Genomic DNA, 23,616 nt, shown 5'->3' with positions numbered 1-23,616 from the left:
TTGGGTGTTTGAGTTGATGGGTTATTGTTGGATTTTGTTTGATTGATGCATTTTTTTCTTGAACCTATTCAATCGTCTTAAGAAAAAATTATCTTTTGATTCTCCTCCAATTTATGGTACAGCCGATGATCTCTTTGTTTTGAATCAATTTTCAATAATTGGTGTGTGTGATTTTGTCTCTTTGTGTGTTGTTGTAGATTCGGCATTAAGAGAGAGGCTGAATAAGATTATGGCTTCAGACTATTTCAACACCTCGTAGGAAATGAAGGCTCCGGTGGAAGTTGCAGATGGAAGAGAGCTAAAAATTAGAGAGAGGAGAGAGATGGGAGAGAATAGATATGATTTTGGGATATATTATTTTATTGTGTAAAAATATTATTTTAATGTGTTGTATTGTAAAATAAAACTTGAGATGCTGGGAGTATTGTAAAATTGTATTGTATAATTGATAAAGTGGTTTTTGGGATTGTAAAATAGGATATGATAGAATTCCCGAATGTGAATGCTCTAAGCATAATAGTAAAAATTCACAAGTATAATGGGCAGTTTTGCGAACTAGGCTGAGAATATATAGTACTTTAGTCTACTTTTATCTAACTTATTTTTAAATAAAATAAATCAATAAAATAATCTATACACTTTAGAGCAATCGCACCCGTCTATGCAAAATATTCTGTCTATTTTAGTGTAAGAGTTATTTTATTACAATCAACTTATAATCAATAAAATTACAGTCATTGAACCAAGGATTTTTAACTTCAAATCTTCTTGTTATTTATTTTTTTTTTTTTTGTGTGTGTAAATTAGGACATGTTTTTCAACTTACATGACTTTTCTTTTAGTTTTTTTTTTCTGAACCGGAAAACTTGACTAACAAAAGCAAAAGAAATGTCTAGTAGGCATGCAGTCATGGCTTTCACTGAATTCCCTATATGACATGACATCCAAATGTTTGAAGAATATCTGTGGAACTTTTTTTTTTTTTGAGAACCCTGATATCTGTGGAACTTAAATTGTAATGCAGCAGTTGGGGAAAAATGAAGCTGCATAGCTTTGGTGGTAAGGTCTAAGGACCTGATTGAAGCACATGTACTATAGGCTCTTTCCTCTTTTGCAAGCCAAAAGAAGCAGAAAACAAAAGCTGTTCAATGGGCCACGCTGAGAACCTATGAGGTGGGCTTGGGTCATTTAACCATAGAATAGCAAAACTACACGAATGCACACACAAACCAGGACCATTACCCAGTTGGGAGCTGGAAATAATTCTTCAAGATGTTAAAATTAAATGCTTAAAATCAAATCTATCAAGTTGTAACTTCTGCTAGGTTAAGTGCGAGAAAGTCTAGATAATATACAAAAAAAGAAAAAAGAAAAATAACTTGACACCTTCTAATTTAGCAAACTTTTAGTAGTAAACAAAAAAAAGTGATGTCACTGGTTAACCTAAATGATAAACCAATAAAAGTTTACCAATTCAACTGATGTGAAAAATTGTCAAATTTTTTTTTTGTTTGGGTGTATAGCAATACTCTGATAAGTATAAATGGAGCAGCACATGAAATAGCTCAATGGGCTTTGAGAAACAAATTTTCTGGCAAAAGATTGAAACAATACATTTTGTCTTATAACTTTTTTTTGATAACAATTTTGTCTTATAACTTGTAGTTTATCGGTCAATTCTATTAATACTCCTACTACTATTAAGTATTAACCAAAAGAGCAAAGATTTGTTACAAACTAAATTGCAGCAACTCCTATAAAAATGCACATGTGTCAATGCCTTAAATAGACACCTGTCTAGTTTTATATTTTTCCATATCAAGATTGAATTTTTCCCCAAATGGAGTTCATTTGAGGCATTGACACATGCATTTTGCAAGAATTGTTGCAACTTAGTTTATAGCAAATCCTTACCCTAACCGAAAAGCTTTAACTCTTGGATTGGTCACACCCCTAACTAGTTTGCATGGACTACAAAGTCTAAGTCTAAGAAACCAGTTTATCCAAAATGATTTTATTAGAGTACTTGCATCCATCATTGAATAGCATAAGGGATAAATTTAGCACATTTAACTCCAAAAATCATTTGCATCAATTCATGTAAATTTGTTAAAAATAAGATGTGAGTTACAATAACCGTATAAATATACAGGGTTACTATTCACATGCAAATTTAATTTTTAATGTTTCTTTACTCGTATACACAAAAAGAGAGAAAATTTGAGAATAATAAAAAATTGATAAACAAATAATATTTTAATGAAATGTAGTGTAAAAACTTAGCAAATCATTTATGGAACACAATAGATTGGATTCGTGCCAAAAAGATAAGAAAACACAGTTTGAAGGGACTAACACTCCTCGGTCAAGTCCGAGGATGAAATGTTCTTATATTCACTCAGGTTTATCTAAGTACAAGATGTTCCCCCTCCATTTTGTTTGTTTTTCTAGTGAATATATACCCCATTTCTCACGGGAGTCTTTTCTTTATACAGTCATATTCCTTTTCAATCCCAACTTTCCACCTATTGATTATATAAGTGATTTTCTGGATGTTTGTCCCATCAAATTCTTCTTGGAACCTTTGTGTGTAGCTGTAAGGCTCAATATCATTGTTCAGACATCATTTCTACATAAATGCGGCCAGTTAGTTAGGTGCAGAGCATTTAATGTGGTGGTAGCAGCCTTCTTCTCAAATATTTTCTAGTTCACTGCATATTCTTTTATCTGAAACTTATCCTTAGAATTATGGTACCCTCTTGCACAGTATTCTCTAAGCAACAGGGTTCCAATCCCCCACAATGTTTCCCGAGGAAGTTTGGATCCTCAAGAGACAACCTTTGTTCGTCATTACTTGTTCTTGTCCTCATCACATTGCCCCACACGCTTATCTTATTGTTTGACCCTCCTCAGGCTACCCTACATCTTCGAGCATGGCCCATGACCCAATACTCCTATTCGGCTCATTTATCCCTACAGTATGTATTTTTAAAAGTAATGTAGGTATTTTTGAAAATTAATTATGTAAAATAGGGAAAAAAAATTCTTAAGTTAAAATTTAAAAATAAAAATAAAAATTTTCACGAGCTAATGGAATGCTCTAGATGGTAATATTATCTGTTACAAGTTGATGATGGCATTAAAAGTTGTGCAAATTTCACCAAGCTACTGTTACAATTTTTGTTTCATTAGTAGTTTGGAAATTTCTAGGCAGTACTTACTAGCAAGAAGAGTTTGATTACTCATCCCGATGAGAATTTCCAAAGCATGTCCCCTTCTTTTTGACCCAAATCTATACGCTTGGGATTGTTCAAAGCAAAGCTTCTTTAATATTAACCATTAGTTAAGAATTTGACTTTCTAGGTGCCTCATGTTACAAATGATAATTTTGTTGGGTAAAATGGCACTGGCTCAGTACCTAAAAAACTTGTCTCCCACTCACCTAAGCTTCACCTTCCTTCGGCTATAAGTATGCATTGGGGCCACTTATTTATAATGCTAACACATAACACTTACTTTCGGTATACTTTTTATACGGCTGACCACAATAACAACCACAACAAACTGTACATGTACCATACAAGGTGTAGCTTGATAGTAAGAGTCTTTATCCCAGCACCAGAGATAAGCAAGTCGAGCGATAGCCATAACAAGACCCATGTGGTACACATGGTATTACCTATTGCTATTACGTGACATGAGGTCGATGAGCTCATACCAAAAACCTCATTTTTCATTTAGCCAAAAAAAAAAAAAAAAACTGTACGTGTAACACTCCATCCAACATAAAAAAACAGTCCATGTAACATTAGCAATGTTGCAGAACTATTGAATTCACCACAACTTGTGAAATAAGCAATCTGATACACCAATACTTAGGCAATCAGCGTTTCCAATACATGGAAAGGCTGACACAAGACAAAGCTTGTGGATTATCTCATATATGTTGGGAACAAAGGAAGCACTCACGCTTGTTTCACGCTCAACAACTACCAGATAAATTCTCTTCAAATTTCAACAAAGCAAAAAAAAAAAAACAAAAAAGGATTTTGAGTCTGACATGAAACTAGGCTACCATCTAAACTCAAGTCAGCCCTGATCTTAAGATATTGCACTTGCAAGGTAAGTAGCTGTTCCCTACCAATTTGATAATGTTAATCAGTTGGAGGTGGAGGCCATTTCCCTAAGATTAAACTTATGCATGGCACATCAGAACTTGGCAACATAGAAATTCACTTCCAATATCAGTTGGCACACTTCAATTAAATAACTTGAAATGGTAAAGTTGGCTAGATTTATAAGACTGTTTCCAAATCAAATGAAATTCAATTCCAGCAAAATACATCAAGTTGTGTGGTTCCTTTTGCAAACAGTAACTCTATGCAGTAAAGAAGTTTAAATACTCTGCAACAACTAACAGTGATAGGTGACATCCATTTAATAGACGACTGCATATCAAGATAGAATTTTGCAGCTCTTTGCAACAACTATCATATCCATTTAGAATACAGACTTGGCAACAAGACATCAAGATACAAAATCAAATTATCACTCCTTTTCATAAAATCTATCTAAGAAGGGCAATGAACACAATGAAAATGAAGGGGGAAAAAAAATTCTCCATCACATACAAGATACTGTCCCACATGAGGAATCACATTAAAAAACAAATGAGAGAGAAGGAAAAACTAAAAAGATAATACAAGCCTCTTCATTTCTTTAACCTATTCTGCTTTCAGGAAGCATAAACAATGAAGCAAACACATTTAGGTGAAAAATAATACCAAATATACCTGCATGCTAGTAGAGCACAAGTTAGGCCAAACTGGTCTATTTCTCTACTTATGGTTGCTAGTGCTCTTCTTCTTTAGTAGGCTTCCAAACTTTCCAAGCAAAGGCTTCTTCTTCTTTTTCTGTTGCGGCTGCTTTGATGGTGGGCTTTCACTATCGTTAATATTTTCTGTAGAAGATACCCCATTTATCTGATCAAAGCTCTCACCACCTTCCACCTTTGAGTCCACTTCCTCTTCAAAGCTTTCCTGCTCTGTTTCTCTCTCTGGTGAAAATTCTTTCTTTTCAATCTTGCAGCTCTCCCACATCTTAAATTCAACTTCTACTGAGTCATCTTCTTTTTCTTTGCTCTCATCTTCCTTCATCTTTCCATTCACGTTCTCAACTTTGGCAGAAACCATTTTTTCAGCCTCATCAAACGAGAAATTATGCTCTTCCTGTGAATTTTCTTTTCTGGGTTCCTCACATTGATTTAGTGGAAGCTCCAATTTAGGCTTCTCTTCTCTTCCATGTCCATTCTCTTCAGAGAACTCAACTACCTTTGGAAGCATATCATAGTCCTTCTCACTGTCTGTAAGATCACCATTTTCTTCAGTTTGCTTTTTGGCTGTAGCTTCTTCAAGCAACTTAGATAACTCTTCAACTTTCCTAAGGGAAGCAGCTTCCCTAGTTCGGAGCTCCTCATTTTCTTGAATTATACTCTGTAACTCATTTTCTTTGTCCAGCAAGCTTTCCTTCAATTTCATGCTCTCAGACTTTGTTTTCCCAAGAGTTTCCTGCAAATGAATTACCTCAGCTTCAACTTCCTGTAGGCTTTCCTTCAGCTGAGCTTCTTCCTCCTTGGAGGCATAAGCTTCTTCCTCAGTTTGCTTGAGCAAATTCCCCAGCCTTTTTATTTCCTTTTCCAGAGAAGAGCTCTCTTCTTCCGATTCCTTTACACAATTCACCAAATGAAGTTCTTTTTGCTCCCACTCAGCCTTGGAGTTTTCGATTTCCTTCTTGGATTGTTGAATTGTATTCATAAGAACATCAATCTCATGTTTTGCATCATCAAGCATGTTTTCATACTTCTCATTTGTTGCTTTCAAAACCAACTTTAGATCTTGTATCTGGGTCTCATCATTTTCATGCTCAATTTGAATGGATAACAGCTTTTCTTTAGCTTCTCTTGCTTCTGCAGAGACCTCATGCAAGGCTGAAGCTAAGCTTTCCATTGCCTTCTTGCTCTTATCTTCTTCACCCCTGGAATTCTCCAAATCATTAATAAGTTCATTTCTCTCTTCTAATAAGGTCTGAACACTAGAAGCTGCAAGCTTCTCATTGTTCAAAGCCTGGGCTTTCTCCTCCTTCACAGTTTCAAGCTCAGACTTCAGAGATTCAACCTTTTTGGCCATTTCAGAACTTTCTTCCTTGGCCATATCAAGATGACGTTCTGATTCCTCAAGATCCCCTTTCTGTCTTCCAATTGTCATTTCCAACAACCCCACCTTCTCTTTTAGAGCAGCAATTTCAGATTCTGCATCATGCAATAAATCATTGTTTCCCTCTAGTTGTTTCATGACTGAATTCAAAGATTCTGATGCAGATCTCTCCAACTGATTTGCTTTCTCAACCCTCATCTCTAATTCCTCAACCTTGGTTTTCCACTCCTCCACCAGACTACGTGCATAAGACTCAGCCATCTTTGCAGTTTCTAGCTCAACATTAAGCTGTTCAATGGAGGCCTCTTTTTCTATCAAGTTCTCTTCAAGACTTTTCACTTTCTCGAGTTCTTGCTTCAAGGATTCTATCTCAGACTTAAGCTTCATCACCATCTTGTTGTTTTCACTGGTCTCAGTTTCAATCTTTGAATCAAGCAAAGCCTTCAACCTGGCTAACTCAGCCGAGAGAATCTCCACTTTCTCGACATGAATCTCAGCAATCTTAGTTGCGTCATCAGCATGGCTCATTGCCTGGTTCTTTGCATCGCAAGTCATCGCTAGTTCCTGCTTCACTCTTTGGAGCTCCTGAGTGGTAGAGAGAAGAGCAGCCACATCCAAAGCATGTTGATTCCTCACAGCTTCAACCTCTTTCTGCCATTCCTCTTCCTTCTTCTGGGATGCCTCAATTCCTGCCTGCTCCAATTCAACAGCCCGGAACTTTTCAATCTCTGAATTCTCCTCAGCTCGCTTCTGAGCTACCAAAGCCTCCTTGAGCTTCTCATTTGCTTCTTCAGAAACTCTTTGGGCTTCTTTTAATTCATCAATGGCTTTCACCTTCTCTTTCTCAACCAAAGCTATCTGTTCTTTTGCTTTTTTTAGATCTTCCTGAACAGTATTCAATTGCGCCTGCAGTTCTGATGCCTTTGCAATCCGTGTAGGTTGTTTCTGAAAAACAAGATAAATTAACAATGCATATCAAAACTCAAATCACCTATCACAAGACAATGTAAAAAGGGAACATCTCTTTCTGTTTCAAGAAATAAACAAACTGAAAATGTGATGAAGATCACACTTGAAAATTTATTTTAGGAAACTTCCTCTTTAACCGTTCATTCCAGAACATCAAAAAAGCAATTTGTCCAGGATTTAATTTTCAGTATCTGCCTAAGAAGACCCAAATAATTAATGATGACATCTTGCAATAATTTCCCTCCTCATTTTCAATGCTTTTGAGAAGTTCAAAATCCCAAGTTTTAAAATGGAACAAATTATGCACTGAATTATTAAAGATAAATAGCATTTGAAGTGCATTTGTAATACTTACTTCAGGTGGGGTAGCAATTTTGGGTGATCGACGCTCAATGGCAGGCTTTGAGGTAACTGTTCGCGGGGACCGATCAACTGAAAGCCGTGAATTTTGCAAAGGAGAGGGTGAATCAGATTCTGATTTAGCCACTCCCCTGCCTGGTTTACTCACTCTAGGAGTTGCTGGTGATGCTTTGTTAGGAGTTTCGGACAAAGCAGATCTGTTCAAGTGCAGAGTCTCATAAATATAGCAACCATAGTATATATACATAAAAAAAAAATACATTAAATGAGACAGGCAATGAAATATACATAAATATTAATCATGTAAAGGTAAATCAAATAGGAATGAAAAAGAAAGATGGATCTAAGCCAAAAATGAGAAACTTTGTGCATAAATTTAGCATCAGAAACACAGCAATGAAATTCTTACTACAACAATAGAAGCGCACGCACGTGCACACAGAGATAACATGTAAACTACATATTTTTTTTTTTTTTTTTTTTTTTTTTTTTGAGAAAGAAACTACATATGTTGATCAGGGCACAAATTGTTTAAGAATAGATCCAACTAAACATGTACAACTTCACTAGAAAAAACACCAAAATGAGCCAAGATCAAGACTAAGAATCAAGAAACTGAAGCAAAACCCATTTAACAAAACAAATTAAGAAACTGACAAACTGTGAAAGACGATAGAAATAGACACCATAGAGAAAGAATTTCGCCCAAAATTGAATCAAAGAAGCAGGAAAAACCCCATTAGAGACCACAAAAAAATAGATCCAACCCACTAATCTTCCAAATAAGAACCAAAAATTAAAACTTGAAAAAATAAAAAACACAATTTTATAACACCCACAACTCTTCCAAATAGAAAATATAAGAGAATGTTAAAAACCCAAATCAGATCTTTGAAGATAAGTGCTAAAAGTGAGAAAATTGAGAGAGATAAAATGGGTAAGTGAACTTACTTGGATTTGGTTGACATGGTTGGTGGTGGTGTGCAATTGTTTGCAATAGAAGAAGAGGAAGTGAGACAGAAGTGTGTGTTGGGTTGGATATTGAAGGGGGAGCTAGAGTGCTGACATTGTAAGAAAATGTGCAAATTCTAGAATCAGCATAAGATATTATAAATTTGTTTCTTTGTTTCTGAAACAGCAGAAGAAGATGGTGGAAGTTAGGATTAATAAGTTGAACCAGATGTAGAAGAAGAAGAAGAAGAAGAAAAGGAATTTACAGAACTGAAACCAAATTATTTAGGTTGGTTTTCCTGTCTCTTAAATGGCCACACACAGAGACACACTCACATACAAGCACAACTAAGCTCTTGTAGTTGTACTCTCCCTTTCTCTTTCTAATCTAACATTCACTCACTCTCTCTCTCTGTATTTTTTCTTTTTCTCTCTTTCTTCTTTAGAGGGTTGGTTTATTTTTATTTTCAAGGTGCATGTGTATGTGTATGTACAAAAGTGCCCCCTGGTTGTTTCTTTAATCTGTCAAAGGTAATAGGTAACTTTTTCAGAGGCAATGAGGGGTCCTCTGTATTGTCTTCCAAGCGGACCCTGCTTTTCAGGAAAGCAGATAAGAGGGAGTCATGGATTTTTTCCAAGATGCCCTGTAATTCTTTTTCTTTTTTTCTAGAAAATAAAAATACCTTTTTCTTTTTTCGCATATATAGTGCCTTGCAATTTTTTAAATATTTAATTAATATATATATATTTTTTTATATAATTTTTAAATATTTAAAGGGTCTGGTTATCACCTATTTTGGAAAAAATTTTATGAAAAATTTAAAAAATTGTCAAAACAGTAAATTATTTTTTTTGTTTTTTCATAAAAGTTTCTTAAAATGGATTACTAATATATGTTTTAAGGTCATATGTTAGTAAATCTCATATATAAATATAATAAGTTTGTTTGACCCGTCCTTTTTTTTTCTTTTTCTTTTTTTCTTTTTTTCTTTTTTTTTGCATTTTGGGGACTTATATTTCATTTTAGTGAATCTCACAACAGGTTGGTAAATCAATGCAACAATTTTCTTAAAATAAAATTCTTAATTGTTGCCAAATAATCAAATTTTATCTCCTCCAATTATCGAATTGTCAAAATAAATTTTTTTTTTAAAATCTAGATAGTAGATTTATTACAAATGTTCCAGATCTTAATAGAAGATAGAGATGTTAATTTAAGTTCAATAGTTGAAAAATCATTTGAATATTTATAGTAGCCTTTTTTTTCAAAATTTATTGAATTTTTTCATAAATATTTTTAGAGGAACAAAGTGCTACATGCAACCTTTCAGTTTTTTTACTTATATATAAAATGGAAAAAAAAATTATACACTAAAAATGTTAAATAATTTAATTACAAATCAATATGACTAATGGGTTTCTTTTTAAAAAAAATTTCTATGGAAGAGTAATGAGTTGTAATGCTTTTTATATTACATAATTACATACTTTCTGAAATTGATAATTAATAAGTACCATACCCTATATGATAGCTTTTTTTTTTTTTTTTTTTTTTTTTTTTGAGAAAGAAACTGAATTTCATTAAAAGAAAAACTCAGCCAAAATCAACTAAGAGAACAAAAACAATAGGTGGGGGAACATCCTCCCTCCAAACAACTAAGCCGCTAACATGTTTCGCATGTCTAGCAAAACTGTGAGCTACAGAATTCCCTTTTTGCTTAACGTAAGAAAAATTACAATTAAGAAAAGAATCTACATGAAATCTTATTTCCTCAATAAGGCTACCAAAGGTAGCAAAGGACTGCTCTGCATCTTGAAGGGCACGATTAATGATCTCCGAATCACCTTCCAGAGTAATGGGGCTAAGATTCAGTTCCTTCGCAAGGAGAATGGCCCGTCGAGCTGCTGCTGCTTCCACTTTTGCCACTGTCTGAGGAAGGGTAACCCTTTCAACACTAGATACTACCACTCGGCCTGCATTGTTCCTGATGACAGCACCTAATCCGGCCTCACTGGTTTCACGAAAAACTGCTCCATCATAGTTTACTTTCAACGTGGGACTAGAGGGAGGGGTCCACCAAGTATTTGAGTGAGGAGTAGTTTGTGGTGGGGCTGATTTCACTAGCTAGGCTCGATAATAGTCCTGCAATTGCTATTGAACCCGAGCGAGGGTCTGCCCGAATGGAAGGACTGCCTTACCAACTCTAACTTGATTCTATCTATGCCATAAGGACCACACCACCATGGAGAACACTTCCAGGTCCAGGTTTGCTTCAATAACGTGAAGTATAAGTTGCTAGAAATTTGAAAAAGTCATTGTGTTCCTGAAACTCCAAACTTGATTGGACATCCACACCTCATCAAGGCAAGAACACGACCACAGAGCATGTAATACATTCTCGGGTTGCATTTTGCATTGATCACAAGTCTCCTCTGTCAATACCTTCCTCTGAACTAAGCTGGTCTTGACTGGTATAGCATTCTTTACTGCCCTCCACAAGAAATTCCGGACCTTGCTTGGGATTGACATGCTCCAAATAAATATCCAAGGCTTCTTTGAAGGGGTAGGAATGTATGATCCACCATCCAACAAATCTCAGTCCCGAGAAAGAAAATAAGAACCTGACTTTATTGTGTATATCCCAGATTGAGTATGAGGCCAAATCACCTTATCTTTGGCCGATGCACTTCCTAGTGGGATGCCGCTAATCAACTGTGCCTCCTCTGGTCTGAATAAAGCCTTCAACAAATCCACATCCCAGCTTCGTGTATGTGAATTAATCAAAGAGCTGACTTTGATTTCTGGAAAATCAATTCCCATGGGGTTATTAACTTTCAGGTCAAAGGTGGATGGAAGCCAGGCAGTACCCCAAATGCTAATATCTTCTCCATTACCCACTCGCCACCTTGCTTCATTCTTCAACACTTCTCTTCCATGCAAAATACTTCGCCAAGCATAAGATCCCTTGGCAGAATCCGAGGCTTCCAAGATTGAGCAATGCGGAAAAAATTTTGCTTTAAAAACTCGGTAAAAGAGTGAACGGACATTATGCAGGAGCCGCCAAGCTTGTTTCACCAAAAGTGCATCATTAAACAAAGCTAAATCTTTAAAGCCCATACCTCCTTCCCCCTTTGGTTTACACATGGTACTCCACTTTACCCAATGATAGCTTGTTTGGTTGGACTTAAATTTTAAATTTTATAAAAAAATCAACATTATAGTAGATTATAAAGTAATTTAAAATAAATAATGAAACAAATTTATTGTTGAGACATTTGGATAACTTTTTTTTGAATAGTTTCAACCTATAATGTCCACTCCTGATAATAGTTTTTTATTATCAAACCAAGACATTTTGATAACTGAGTTTTAATTAGAGTGGTATTTTAATCTATTAAATCTTAGATAATAAAATTTCACTTGAATTAAACATGTTCATAGTTTTAATGTATTTATAATACTTGCATCAAGCCACATAGTATAAGTACAACATATACAACCCAACTTTCATTATTAAAACTATGGTAGGCGGTAGGTTCCAGTTAACTCAACTGGTAAAATCTCTGATAGTTGAAGAAGAGATCTGGGGTTCAATCCCTGCCTTTACCAAAAATTGATTGGTGTTTTGGTCTGATAATAAATAGCTATTATTAGAAGCGGACGCCATAGGTTGAATTTCTCTAAAAAAAAAAAAAAATTACGGTAAGCTATTAGAATAATATCATATAATTAATCAACCCTCTTTTAAATTTCAAGAAACTCTTGGTAGTAGAATTTTAATCAAAGTAATATATTTAAACATTTTGAAATGTTGACGATAGAGATTTCACCTAGAACAACTATATTAATTATTTTGATATACTTATAAACGTTATAGTGCACCATATGACATAAGGAGAAAAAGAAAAAGAAAATGAGAGGACATTCACTTAGCACAACCAAAATATGTACACAACTTTATTAGATAGTATATGATATTTCTCTATAAAAAAAAAATAGTATTTCATATCATATCATTTTGACATAAACTTATATAATATTAGTTTTGTTGTGAATGTTTTGGTGACAATAATTAAATAAATGATGATGATATAATTTCAGCCGGAGGTCTTATAATTTTACATGGAAATTGTTTTGCATGAATTGCTATTACTTTTAGTTAATACTTAATAGTAACTCATTGAGTCCATGAACAAAAATTAATCAATTTGATGGTTTTAACTAATCAAAATTTAAAAAAAAATCATTAAAAAACGAACTTTTAATAAATAAACAAACAAAAAGCTGGATCCAACCATGTTCATATATGAATTCTCTAGGCTTTGCATTGAGGAATTGTTCTGACAATTGTATGGTTAAAAATAAAAGGGCTTTTAAGGGAAAAGGAATGGTGATTATAAACACAAACAGATAAACCATTTAATTATAAGATATTTTTAGGCTCTTGTTCTTCTGTATATGAAATTGAAAAGCTGTTCAAAAGACCTCCCATTCCTTTAGTTACAGTTGGTTTTGAATATGACAGCTAGGTCCACGTAGTCCTATTATGGTTGGTGGGTTTCACATGTGAATTGCATACCCAAAATAAACGTTTTCATAAAAATCTGTATCGAATTCGAATGTGGCTTCAAACACATTATCCACATAATTATCTTTTGCCCAAAATTGGTGGGAAAACATTTTCCATGGTGAAAGGTGAAAACTTATGCTATGGTATTCCTTTTTATCTTTTTGTGTGTATGTGTCTATTGATATTTGAAATCTCACCAGGTTTTGTGAATTAGGAGCAACCAACCATTTTTTTTTTTTTCATTTTTCCTTTGTTAATTTTAGTTTTAATTTTCTCCTTTAAATTTTATTCATTAATTCAAAATCTGAATTTGTATGCATTAATGATTTTTTTTTTTTTTTGGGAACACATTAATGATACATTATTCATAAAATTTCCCTGATATATATATATATATATATATTTTTTTTTTTTGATTTCATTCAAAATCAATAGTTAGTCAAAATATTTCAAGGACAGATGTATATGTATTTTTTTTTTTTTTTTTGATAACATATCTACTATTTTGTTTTTGAAGGACATATGTAGATCTCCTATTTTGTCTCTTTTAAAAAATTGTACTTGAAACTTTTTTGGTTTTTAGTTTTCCCCTAGGGAATAAGATGGGAAGGATCTTTTTTTCTTTGTGAACTTGTTGAAAAGTACTTAAACAATGAGCTATATCAAAAAAAAAAAAAAAAAAAAAAATTCTCTCTTTTGCAAATTAATTTTAATTGGAGAAAGTGAGAGGAGACGAGACTGAGACTTAAACAATTACAATCTGTAGCTCACTTCCATGAATACCATATGTAGCTATGAGCTGCAGCAACTAAATCTGACCTTTTGTATCTACTGACATGTGCAGACTTTATGTATTTTTCCCCTTCTTTGGGACACACAAGCACAACATTAATTTAACTATTTACATATTTTTTAATATTATATATATCCAGCTGTATTAAATTTTCTTAATTATATACTGGAGTATTAGACTAAATGGATTTAAATAAATAAAAAATGTTAATCTCAAATTAAAGTACCAATAAAGTTGGTACTCAAAATTAAAAACCTTCCCTTCAAAGTTCAAAACTTCAAATCATACATAAATGACGAGTCCCTTCAAACTTGACCTTAGACCAAGGTTGAGATATAGAAGTGCCACCACCAAGGAATCTGACTTCAAGGAATATTATGTTGAAATCCTTTTCAAACCCAATTCTGATACTCTTTTAAGTTACTAATCACAAAATTTCTATGTTATGGGTGTTACATTTAAGTTCTTAACCCAGTCTTTTTTATTTTCATGGCGTAATAAGCAATGCTGATATCCAATTGGGCATGGCAAAGAAAGTAAGAACCACCCTTTTGTATGGTGGGAAACTGACTTTTAACCAAAACACATCCATATTTTTCTTCATGGTGTCGCAAATGATTGAAATAATGAGATGATATTCAATTAGGTGAGACTTTGAGTCTTAAGGAGGTTGCAACACAAAATTTACGTGGTAATTGTAAAAACTCTTATTATAGTTGTAAATTTACGTGATAACTGTAAAAACTCTTATTATAGTGGTGATATGATATATTAGTCTCTATTCTAAATGGTCTAAAATATAATAATTGAGTTTTTCATAGATCGAGAGTATAGTCTTACTCAAGAGTAGATAGGGTGCTACAATAGTCCCGTCCAAGCATAGAAGTCACTTTGATCGTCTCCTTTACCCATTTTTGAGTTAAAAAGTAAATAAAAAAAGAAGAAGAAGAAGAGAGAGAGAGAGAGAGAGAAGATATGACGTATCAGACATGAGCAAGGTTTTGGGCCTTTGGCCCCCACAACCTCTCATTTCTTTGAGGAACAATTCAGATAGTTTGTCCTTTTTCGGGTATGATTAATTTTAGCCAATAAGGTACCACTTCTATCTTTTCTTACAATTTTGATAAAGAATGCATTCTTCATGCAACACGTGTATTACCAGATGGATCCCACTATATATTTCCTGTTGCAAACTGATAAAAAAAATTTGGTCAGTAATCGATATTTAATCTCCTTGAAAAGCACATATTAATTTTTGGTATAAACAAAGATTAAACCCTACATTTATTTGACAATAAAATTTTTTACTAATTAAGCAAAATGAATCAAAACTTACACCCTTGAAATATATTGATTTAAATATCGACTGTTTTGGATTGTACTATCTCTTTCAACCTAGTTCAAGTAGTTTCAAAAAAAATATGAAATCTTAACATTTTTTTTTTGTAATTTTAATAACTATGTTATTGATTAAATATTTAAATTACAATTTTTCGTATTTACTTAAAATTGTTTATAAAAGATGAGTTTCTAGATTGAATTGTAAATAATTTTCAATTGACATGAAATTTGGTATGCATGTTAAGAATATAGAAAACATGTAACTCAACAGTGAGATTTTTGAAAAATTAATCCAATAAAAAAGTTATTAGGTGACATAACATTACTTAAAATTATACCTGATATATAGAATCTTAAAACATTACATAGGTAATAACAAGAATTTAAATAAATTGTTTTTACAATCAAACTGAAACACTTTTATGATATTCATAACTTTGTCATCAAAGCCTCATGGCTCTACTAATATTTGCATATATATTTTTCTGAATTATTAATATTTGCATGTGAAGTGAAATATGTACTTGGCAAATCTCATCTAATGCAAACCCGGCAAAAAAATTTGACAGAATGTAGCCCTTGCGTGTCTAAAGCAAAAGAAGACAATTCTAGCAAATGAATGATAAGATCGAACTCATGAAAATCTCATGACTTATTGACAAAGACTTTGATACCATGCATATTGGTGAAGCATCAATCCTAAAAGGTTAAACCATTAGCAACTAATTACAAGTGAGCTAACAATGTATAATAACTGTACACATTAAATGAGCTCTCTTTAAAATGGAATAGGATTAGAGTCACGAATCTTTGTAGATAAATTATATGATTATTAAAAAAGAGGTTGCATTTTTGTATCTTAATCATTAGAAAGAAGACACTGATTGGAAATAATTCAAGTTGTTGGTTTGGGGAAATAATTTTCTAAAACTATATATGTAACTTTGTTTGCGTTGCTTATTTAAATATATGGGTTGTATTATGTATGTGTGTGTATATATATATATAAAAGAAGACTATGATGTCTTGAAGCTTTTTTTTTTTTAGAAAGAAGACACTGATTGGAAATAATTCAAGTTGTTGGTTTGGGGAAATAATTTTCTAAAACTATATATGTAACTTTGTTTGCGTTGCTTATTTAAATATATGGGTTGTATTATGTATGTGTGTGTATATATATATAAAAGAAGACTACAATGTCTTGAAGCTTTTTTTTTTTTAGAAAGAAGACACTGATTGGAAATAATTCAAGTTGTTGGTTTGGGGAAATAATTTTCTAAAACTATATATGCAACTTTGTTTGCGTTGCTTATTTAAATATGTGGGTTGTATTATGTAAGTGTGTGTGTGTATATATATATATATATAAAAGAAGACTACGATGTCTTGAAGTTTTTTTTTTTTTTTTTTAAGAGAATTTAACCTATAACGTCCTCTCTTGATAATAACTCTTTTGTAAACCATCAACTTCATTTATATAGATAAAAGACTAAGATGTCATGCATGATGTCGATTTTTTTTTTTTTTTTTTTTTTTGAAATACTCAATCGACGATATGGGTGATGGAAGTTAAGGTTAAATGGTGTAGTATATATCCTTATAAGTCTTATATCCATTAATTCTATCTTCCATTAGGAGCGTGAGTCTCTTTCTTTGTGAGTGTAAGTGTGTGAATGCCAACTTCTAACAAAGTGGTATTTTAAGTTTTTAATGACTTGAAGAAAAGCACTAGCCACATACGATATACTCCAAAATAACTAGTTTAGTCACAACTAAGACTCTTTATAGTTGTATATAAAGCTTGAACCAACCTAGTAAATACCTAATGTAAGACTTATAACACATCCATATAAAGCATGCTTAATCAATATATGATCAATATGGAGCATCACAATTCCAAACCAAAAGTGAAGAAATAAGAAAACAAAAAGAGATCTTATATTCTTCTTCTATTTTATTTTTTTTAAGTGTTATTAAAAGTGTGTAGTGGGCCTTTTGTGATTAAAGTGGGCTGGGCTGCCTCCTGCGATATTGGGCCCAAGTCTTTTGAGTATGAGAGTTGAGACCGGTCCAACTGTAACTCAATTTGGTTCAGCTTGTGTGCAAACTATGCCTCATCTGCCAGGAGCACGCTTACGGCGGGCAAAACTGTTTTAGATGGATTGCGGCAGGCAGATATGATAATAACAATAAAATAAAATAAAATACTTTGAAATCTTTATTAAGATAAACAGATAATTCCTACTTAAGAAAAAGATAATCACAGTTTAACAACAATTATTTTATAAGAAAAGTAAAGGGGACAAGGGGGTGGTATATGAGTTGATTAAGAGAGAAAATAAATCAGATCAAATCTGATCCGCAGGACCAAAACCAGAGAGGGAAGAACGTCTCTTCTCAAAGTGAATAATCTCTCATGGAGATCCTGCCGTGGAAATTAATCACTTTGAGAGAAGCGGACCTGAATGGTTGGCACACAAGAACACTCTTTGTTTCCGGGGGAGAACAAGATTTTGAGAGAGAGAGAGGGAATTAACCTATTGGTACATGCCTGCCGTTCTAACTCTCTATCTTTTTCTTTCCTTCTTTTCTAATATTCCCCTTTCTTATCTTTTTCTTTCTACTTCTTTTTCTTAATCCTTGTTTTTCTATTTCTTGGTTTTCAAGTTTTCAATACTATGGTGCTTTTCGTCCCCTTTTCTGCACATGGCAAGGGCCTCTTTATAGTGCCTTCCGTGATCGGATTTTATTATTTTAGCCCTTAACCACCTTTGTTTGGTATGGGTGTACCTGCCGACCACCACTAGTCGTCTATGTGCCACTCCCCATCGCCAGGCAAAAGAAAGCTATTTTGTTTGTTTGTTTGTTTGCCGTGACACCCTTTCCTGCTACGGTGTGGGTGCCTTCTCTTTCCCTATCCCTCATGGCATGCACCTAGTGGTTCCAGCTCAATTTTGCCCCTTTAGGTGGTATGTCATCCCAGCAGGACACTTCTCCCAAAAGAGCCCTAGTAGGAACCTCAAAATAGGTTTTCCCCTCTCCCCACCACCAAACCATGCCCTCTTACCTCTAACCCATGACCTCACAGTGTCTTGTATTGGTTGGGTACAGGCTAGTGAGGTCTGGGTCTCGCGCGTTCCTCTCTTCCATGTATGTCCAAAATCTGTCTGCTGCTCATGCATCTGTCATGGTTGGCTTGCTTAGTCTGCCGTCCGTTCTTGACTATTTTATGGTTTCCCTTTCCTTTTATGGCTTGCCTTATTCGGGATTGGGCCTTGCTTGATGGTGGGCTTTGCTTTTTCTTCAGCCCACCATTTTTCCTGCAACCACCTCCTGCCATACCACTCTATCATTCTTGTTGCGAAATTGTTTTACCTCAATCTGGCTGGGTCTCTTTAGGCCTGCCATTTATTCTTCTCCTAATGGCCCAGCAAGGCCATTAGTTCTTTTGTTACATCACTGGCGAGCTCCTGTGTCCCATTTGTTTTCCCTTGGGCGTTCCGGGCCCGTTTGCTTCCCTTGGGCTTCCTCGGCCCTTTTCTTAACTTTGCATTACCATGGGCTTTTACTAAATTCTTTGGGCTTCCTTGGCCCTATTACATTATTCTTTATCCTTGGGGTTCATGGGCTTGCCATCAACCCCTTACTTTCTTTACTTTCATTACTTTGGGTCTGCCGTGACCCATTCTCACTTTTCCACATCATATACTGCCCATGGTTTGCTTTTTCTCTCTTTCTGGGCTCCTTTAAGCCCATTTACCTCCTCAAGACCCATTTGTTTATCTCATGGGCTTATAATCCATTATTCCTGCCGCTTGGGCTTAATGGGTTTTTTATCCGTTTGCCAACTCTTTTTTGTCCGTGTTGCTAAGCTTCTCCCTTCCACTTGGGCTTCCGAAATGGCCATCAACAAAGTGTTAGTGTTAATTTCCCACCAACTTCGATAAGCATTCTCATCAAATTATGTAAAACTCTTAGAAATGCAAAATAGATAACATTGTAACTAAAAAGGGGAAAAAAAACTAGTTCCATATGTTCCTTTATTTTGCATAAAATTAAACACAATGCTACGGTGGTTATCTAAATATACACAAGCATTGTAGGTTATGTAAAACTTTTCCTTAGTTTTTCTATTAACTCTTTTCTCTCTCCTTGGAACTCTTTTGGTCAGATAAAAAAGATGATTTTTAAATGATGTGATTGTTTGATTGAGTTTGTTGAGAAAGAAAAAAGATTATTTTAATATAATGTATTTAAAATAAAGAATAAGATGAAGGGTGTATAGTAAAAAGTGATTATGCAAAAGCTCACTTTGTTCTATATATTATAATTTGTACACTAGTTTTAAACCTAGTTATTTCTGAATTTGAACTTTCCATTTGATTTGTGCTTCTTAATGAATCTCCATTTTCACCATTAAAAAAACTAAATTAATTGTTTCAAAACTAGGAAAAGAGGATGGTTGCAACAAATTTAAACCTAATGTAAAATTTTTTGCTTACAGGCAAGGGAAATTTGAAATCTCATATTGGAGAAACTTAAAGAGTATTATGAAGGTATAAAGTTGTTTGTGATTAATGAGAAATTTTTAGGTTTATTGGAGGACTGTTGAAGTAGTCATTCTAGCCAGTAAAATAATGCCACTTATGCAAATGTGTGAGTTAACTTCCTAATCAACACAAGAAATTAAAAAAAAAAAATCACCCGGTGATGTCGCATTTGCATGAATGACAATGTTTTATTGGTTAAAAGGACCATCTTAGCAGTCTTTCAATAGACCTAATAATTTGTCTTAATTAACCTGGTAGTCTTAATTACTTTTCATATGTGGATATTTATCTGGGCATAAATTGGGGAAAGTTTAACTTTGATTCCTTCTTTCTTTTTATTTATTTTTTGTCTACATCAAGAATTAAATCCTCAACTAACTTCCTCTTACATGACATTATGCACCATTTATGTGAAAACTTCGAATTCAAATTTAATTCATTTTCAAATACCCTAAGTTAAAGCCATTGGTTTATAAAATGGGCCAAAGGTCAGAACAATCATAAATTGAACCTAACTATTGTACCAGTTGCGAAAGCAACTAATCAAGCAAGAATGTGATATTCTTGTGGCCTAAAAACTGTGGAGCTAATGCTACTCCTTAAAAAAATGCTTAAATTACATTAAATAATCCGAAGAAGGGTCCCCTACTTTCTTTCTCTTTTTGGTGCTGGAAACAGAGTTCTCATCAGGAATTTGAGACCGACACCATTGATCAATTATTAGACTTTAATTAATATATATTAGTGCAGTGTAGCATTATTTAGACTACAATAAGAAGATAGGCTGCTTTTGCTTAAAAAAGAATTCTAAGTATATTTAAAAAAAAAATAGTGAATAGGCATAGATAATTCCAAATTACACTCTCCACATCTTATCCAAATCTCCTAAACTAAAGTTTATATTCTCTTTGAAGATTTTACCCACTTTCATTGATTTAAAATTCTGTAATTTAAAAACACCAACTTGGTTTTTTTTAGGTAAAAAGTCTAATTATAAAAAAAAAAAAAAAATCAAAACTATATCTACCACCAACAACTAAATGTCCAACAATATTGCTGCAAAGGCCAAACATAAAATGAGTATTTATTAAAAGTGTGTAATAGCCAAAATTTTCAAAATTTCACACAAATTGAAACCCTCTCTACCCCACACTGAAAGCAAACCATGCTTTTCTTAGATCTATGAAACCAATATCGATAATTTACTTGACCCAATCTTTGTAACCACTTCACATAAAAGCTGTGGCCCTGTACCAAACATACAAAAGATTTAGTGATTTTGACTACAGCTATACCTATACTCATATATTTGTCTTGTAAGGTTAGAGCTATACTTGATGTGTCTTAATTAGCTCACTTCAAGCTCAAAAAAAACAAAGTTAAGCTTCAATTAGGCTTTTGCCTAAGGAGATGGGAGTAAGCCAAAGTTTGGATACATTTATTAAAACCTTTTCTCCTTTGACTCTTAACTTTATCAACTTATTAGTATAATGAAGTTTTCTTGGAAGTAAAACTAGTTTGATGGGTGTCTTTATCTTTATCTTTTTTTTCTTTGTTTGAGCATATTCAAAAAGAAAAAGGAAAAAAAAAATGTGTCACATACTCACATGTGAGAGAGAGAGAGAGAGAGAGATTTCTTAAAGGTTGTTGGCATAATTTGAGTGAACGTGAAAATGCTTAGGATATAAAATCTTGTGAGACAGAAATAATGTTGCATCATGCATCATTAAAATACCAGAAAGCCATGTGCAAGGACCCCCTTGAAAACAATTGGTCCTAATTGTTGTGGGGATCCACATAAATTGGAGGATGATATTGGTTTTCTTCCTTATCCGTATTTCTATTACAAAAATATAGGATTGATTGATACAACTTCAAACAAACATTACTTATTTTTGTAATATTTTACTGCATTTATTTTAGGATGAGTAATGTAACATTTAAAATTCATAAGTGAATTGTATTTATAAAAAATAGTATTGTTGATACATAGTATTGGTAAAATAATGCTGGAATTTCATCAATAGAGATATAAAATTAAACACGTAACATACAAATAAAATAAGCAACGATAAACATCTTGAAGACATATTAATAATATTATGCTCCATTATGTATATTTTATATTAAACGATGTTAAGATTCTCTTCTTTACTATAATTTGTTTCTTTATATTAATGGTAACAACCAACCTACGTTACTCACTTCCAAGTTCCAATATATAGAGATGTTTATCTCATATTGGTTGTGTGTATTAGAGTTTCAGTCCTTATAACTCCCTCCAGACTACTACTACAAAAGTTAGACCCTTTTATAGTGATACTCTGGTTATGTAATATATAAATATATTATAAGCCTATTTAAAAAACTCTATATACTACTTCCGTGTTCGTGTCTAATTTTTCAATTAATATCTCCTGCTATTTTCCATGGATATTCAAAGTTCAAAACCTCCTTCCCCAACTATCAAAATTATCCAAACCAAAAAAAAAAAAAAAAAAGTAATTGTTCTATATGTAGTATTGTAGTTCTATATTGATTTCAAAAAATAATCAATCAAAACTCCTGAATATGTTTAGACTATGTTTCTTTCCGCACACACATATATAGAGTTGGGTTCAAGTTTCACTTGGTGTAATTCTAAACAATGTTACACCACCCAATAACTAAAAATTCCACCGTTGGATTATAAGTTCTATATGTTCTTAATATGCATACCATTATTCATGCCACTCAGTTGTTATTTACCATTCAATCCATAAACTCATATTTTATTCATTATTTTAAACTAAAACAACTTGAATTTAAATAATTGATTGATGATATGACTATTGATATATAATCATCTTGAAATTTTGCAAGCATGGAGAATGCACGAAGATAATGTAATCCAACGGTAAATTTGTTAAAATTCACATTCAATTAAAAAGTATTAAGTAGTGTAATATTACTTAAAGTTACAATATGTGTAGTGTAACTTGAACCCAACCTCTCTCTCTCTCTCTTTCTATATATATATATATATATATATTGATGGCTTTATTAGACATGCAATGCTTCTTCCACCTTCAAACCTGTCCAACCTTGATAAAATTAATAAAATATAGACCTAAATTTTGGTAGGATGCCAGAGGATTATATCAAGAGTCTTGTTTTGTTTTGTTTTTTTCATCAAGAATCTAGTTGGTACCTTTATGTAATAAATTTAATTTAAGCCCTACCAGTAGACTAGTTCATTATATGTAGTGTGCGAGATAAAGACAAAGTTTGGTCTCTACATGACTATACATATCTTTCATATATGTGAAAAATGCTTAACCACTAAAAATAAATAAAAAAGAAAAAAAGAAAAATGCAAGCACATATAACATATTTGTACAATCTACAATGGGTTTTGTACCCCTCTCTATGACTCTATCCTCTACACATTATCAGCTTTTACTTTTTGCCACGTACGCCAATTGGTAAAATCTGCAACACATGTGAGTGAATTAGTACACATAACATTTATCAGTATATGTCCCTTTCCCCAGAACAGGCAACAAATAAACACCAAAAAATGAACGAAGAAAAAGAGATACATCTGACATGCTCAATGAGGCTCAAGAAACATGATATGTGTATGATTGTGACCATTTCTTTGAAACTGATTTTTCCCCTTGTGTTTTTGCTTTGTTGGACTAGAACTAGATTGTTGTTCTAATTTAAAAGATGGTTTACCAATGAAGCCATTAAATGGAGCCAGCACAGACATAAAACTTGTTTTGGTTTATCTGAGTGAATCAAGGCTGAAGATGTGGAATTGTTGTTAGGTTTTTAGTGTTAGGTCAATTTCATGACATTTGCTTGTAAATTTATTCATGTAATGA

At 33.2% G+C, this 23,616-nt stretch overlaps 1 protein-coding gene across 1 annotated transcript; it reads right to left on the bottom strand.

The window, feature by feature from the left end:
- Positions 1–4,414: 4,414 nt before the first annotated feature.
- On the bottom strand, positions 4,415–8,926 carry LOC126699593 (WEB family protein At3g02930, chloroplastic-like). The gene is made up of 3 exons (XM_050397495.1): positions 8,493–8,926; positions 7,537–7,738; positions 4,415–7,157 (listed from the first exon to the last, which is right to left on the bottom strand). The coding sequence occupies exons 1-3, from the start codon at positions 8,507–8,509 to the stop codon at positions 4,839–4,841; spliced, it is 2,538 nt and encodes an 845-aa protein (XP_050253452.1). The 5' UTR covers positions 8,510–8,926; the 3' UTR covers positions 4,415–4,838.
- Between the last annotated feature and the right edge of the window lie 14,690 nt (positions 8,927–23,616).

The sequence above is a fragment of the Quercus robur genome, chromosome 9, assembly GCF_932294415.1.
Source record: "Quercus robur chromosome 9, dhQueRobu3.1, whole genome shotgun sequence".
Classification (NCBI taxonomy): Eukaryota; Viridiplantae; Streptophyta; class Magnoliopsida; order Fagales; family Fagaceae; genus Quercus; species Quercus robur.
The sequence above is the reverse complement of the archived record's forward strand: the minus strand, read 5'-3'. Positions and strand labels throughout refer to the sequence as shown.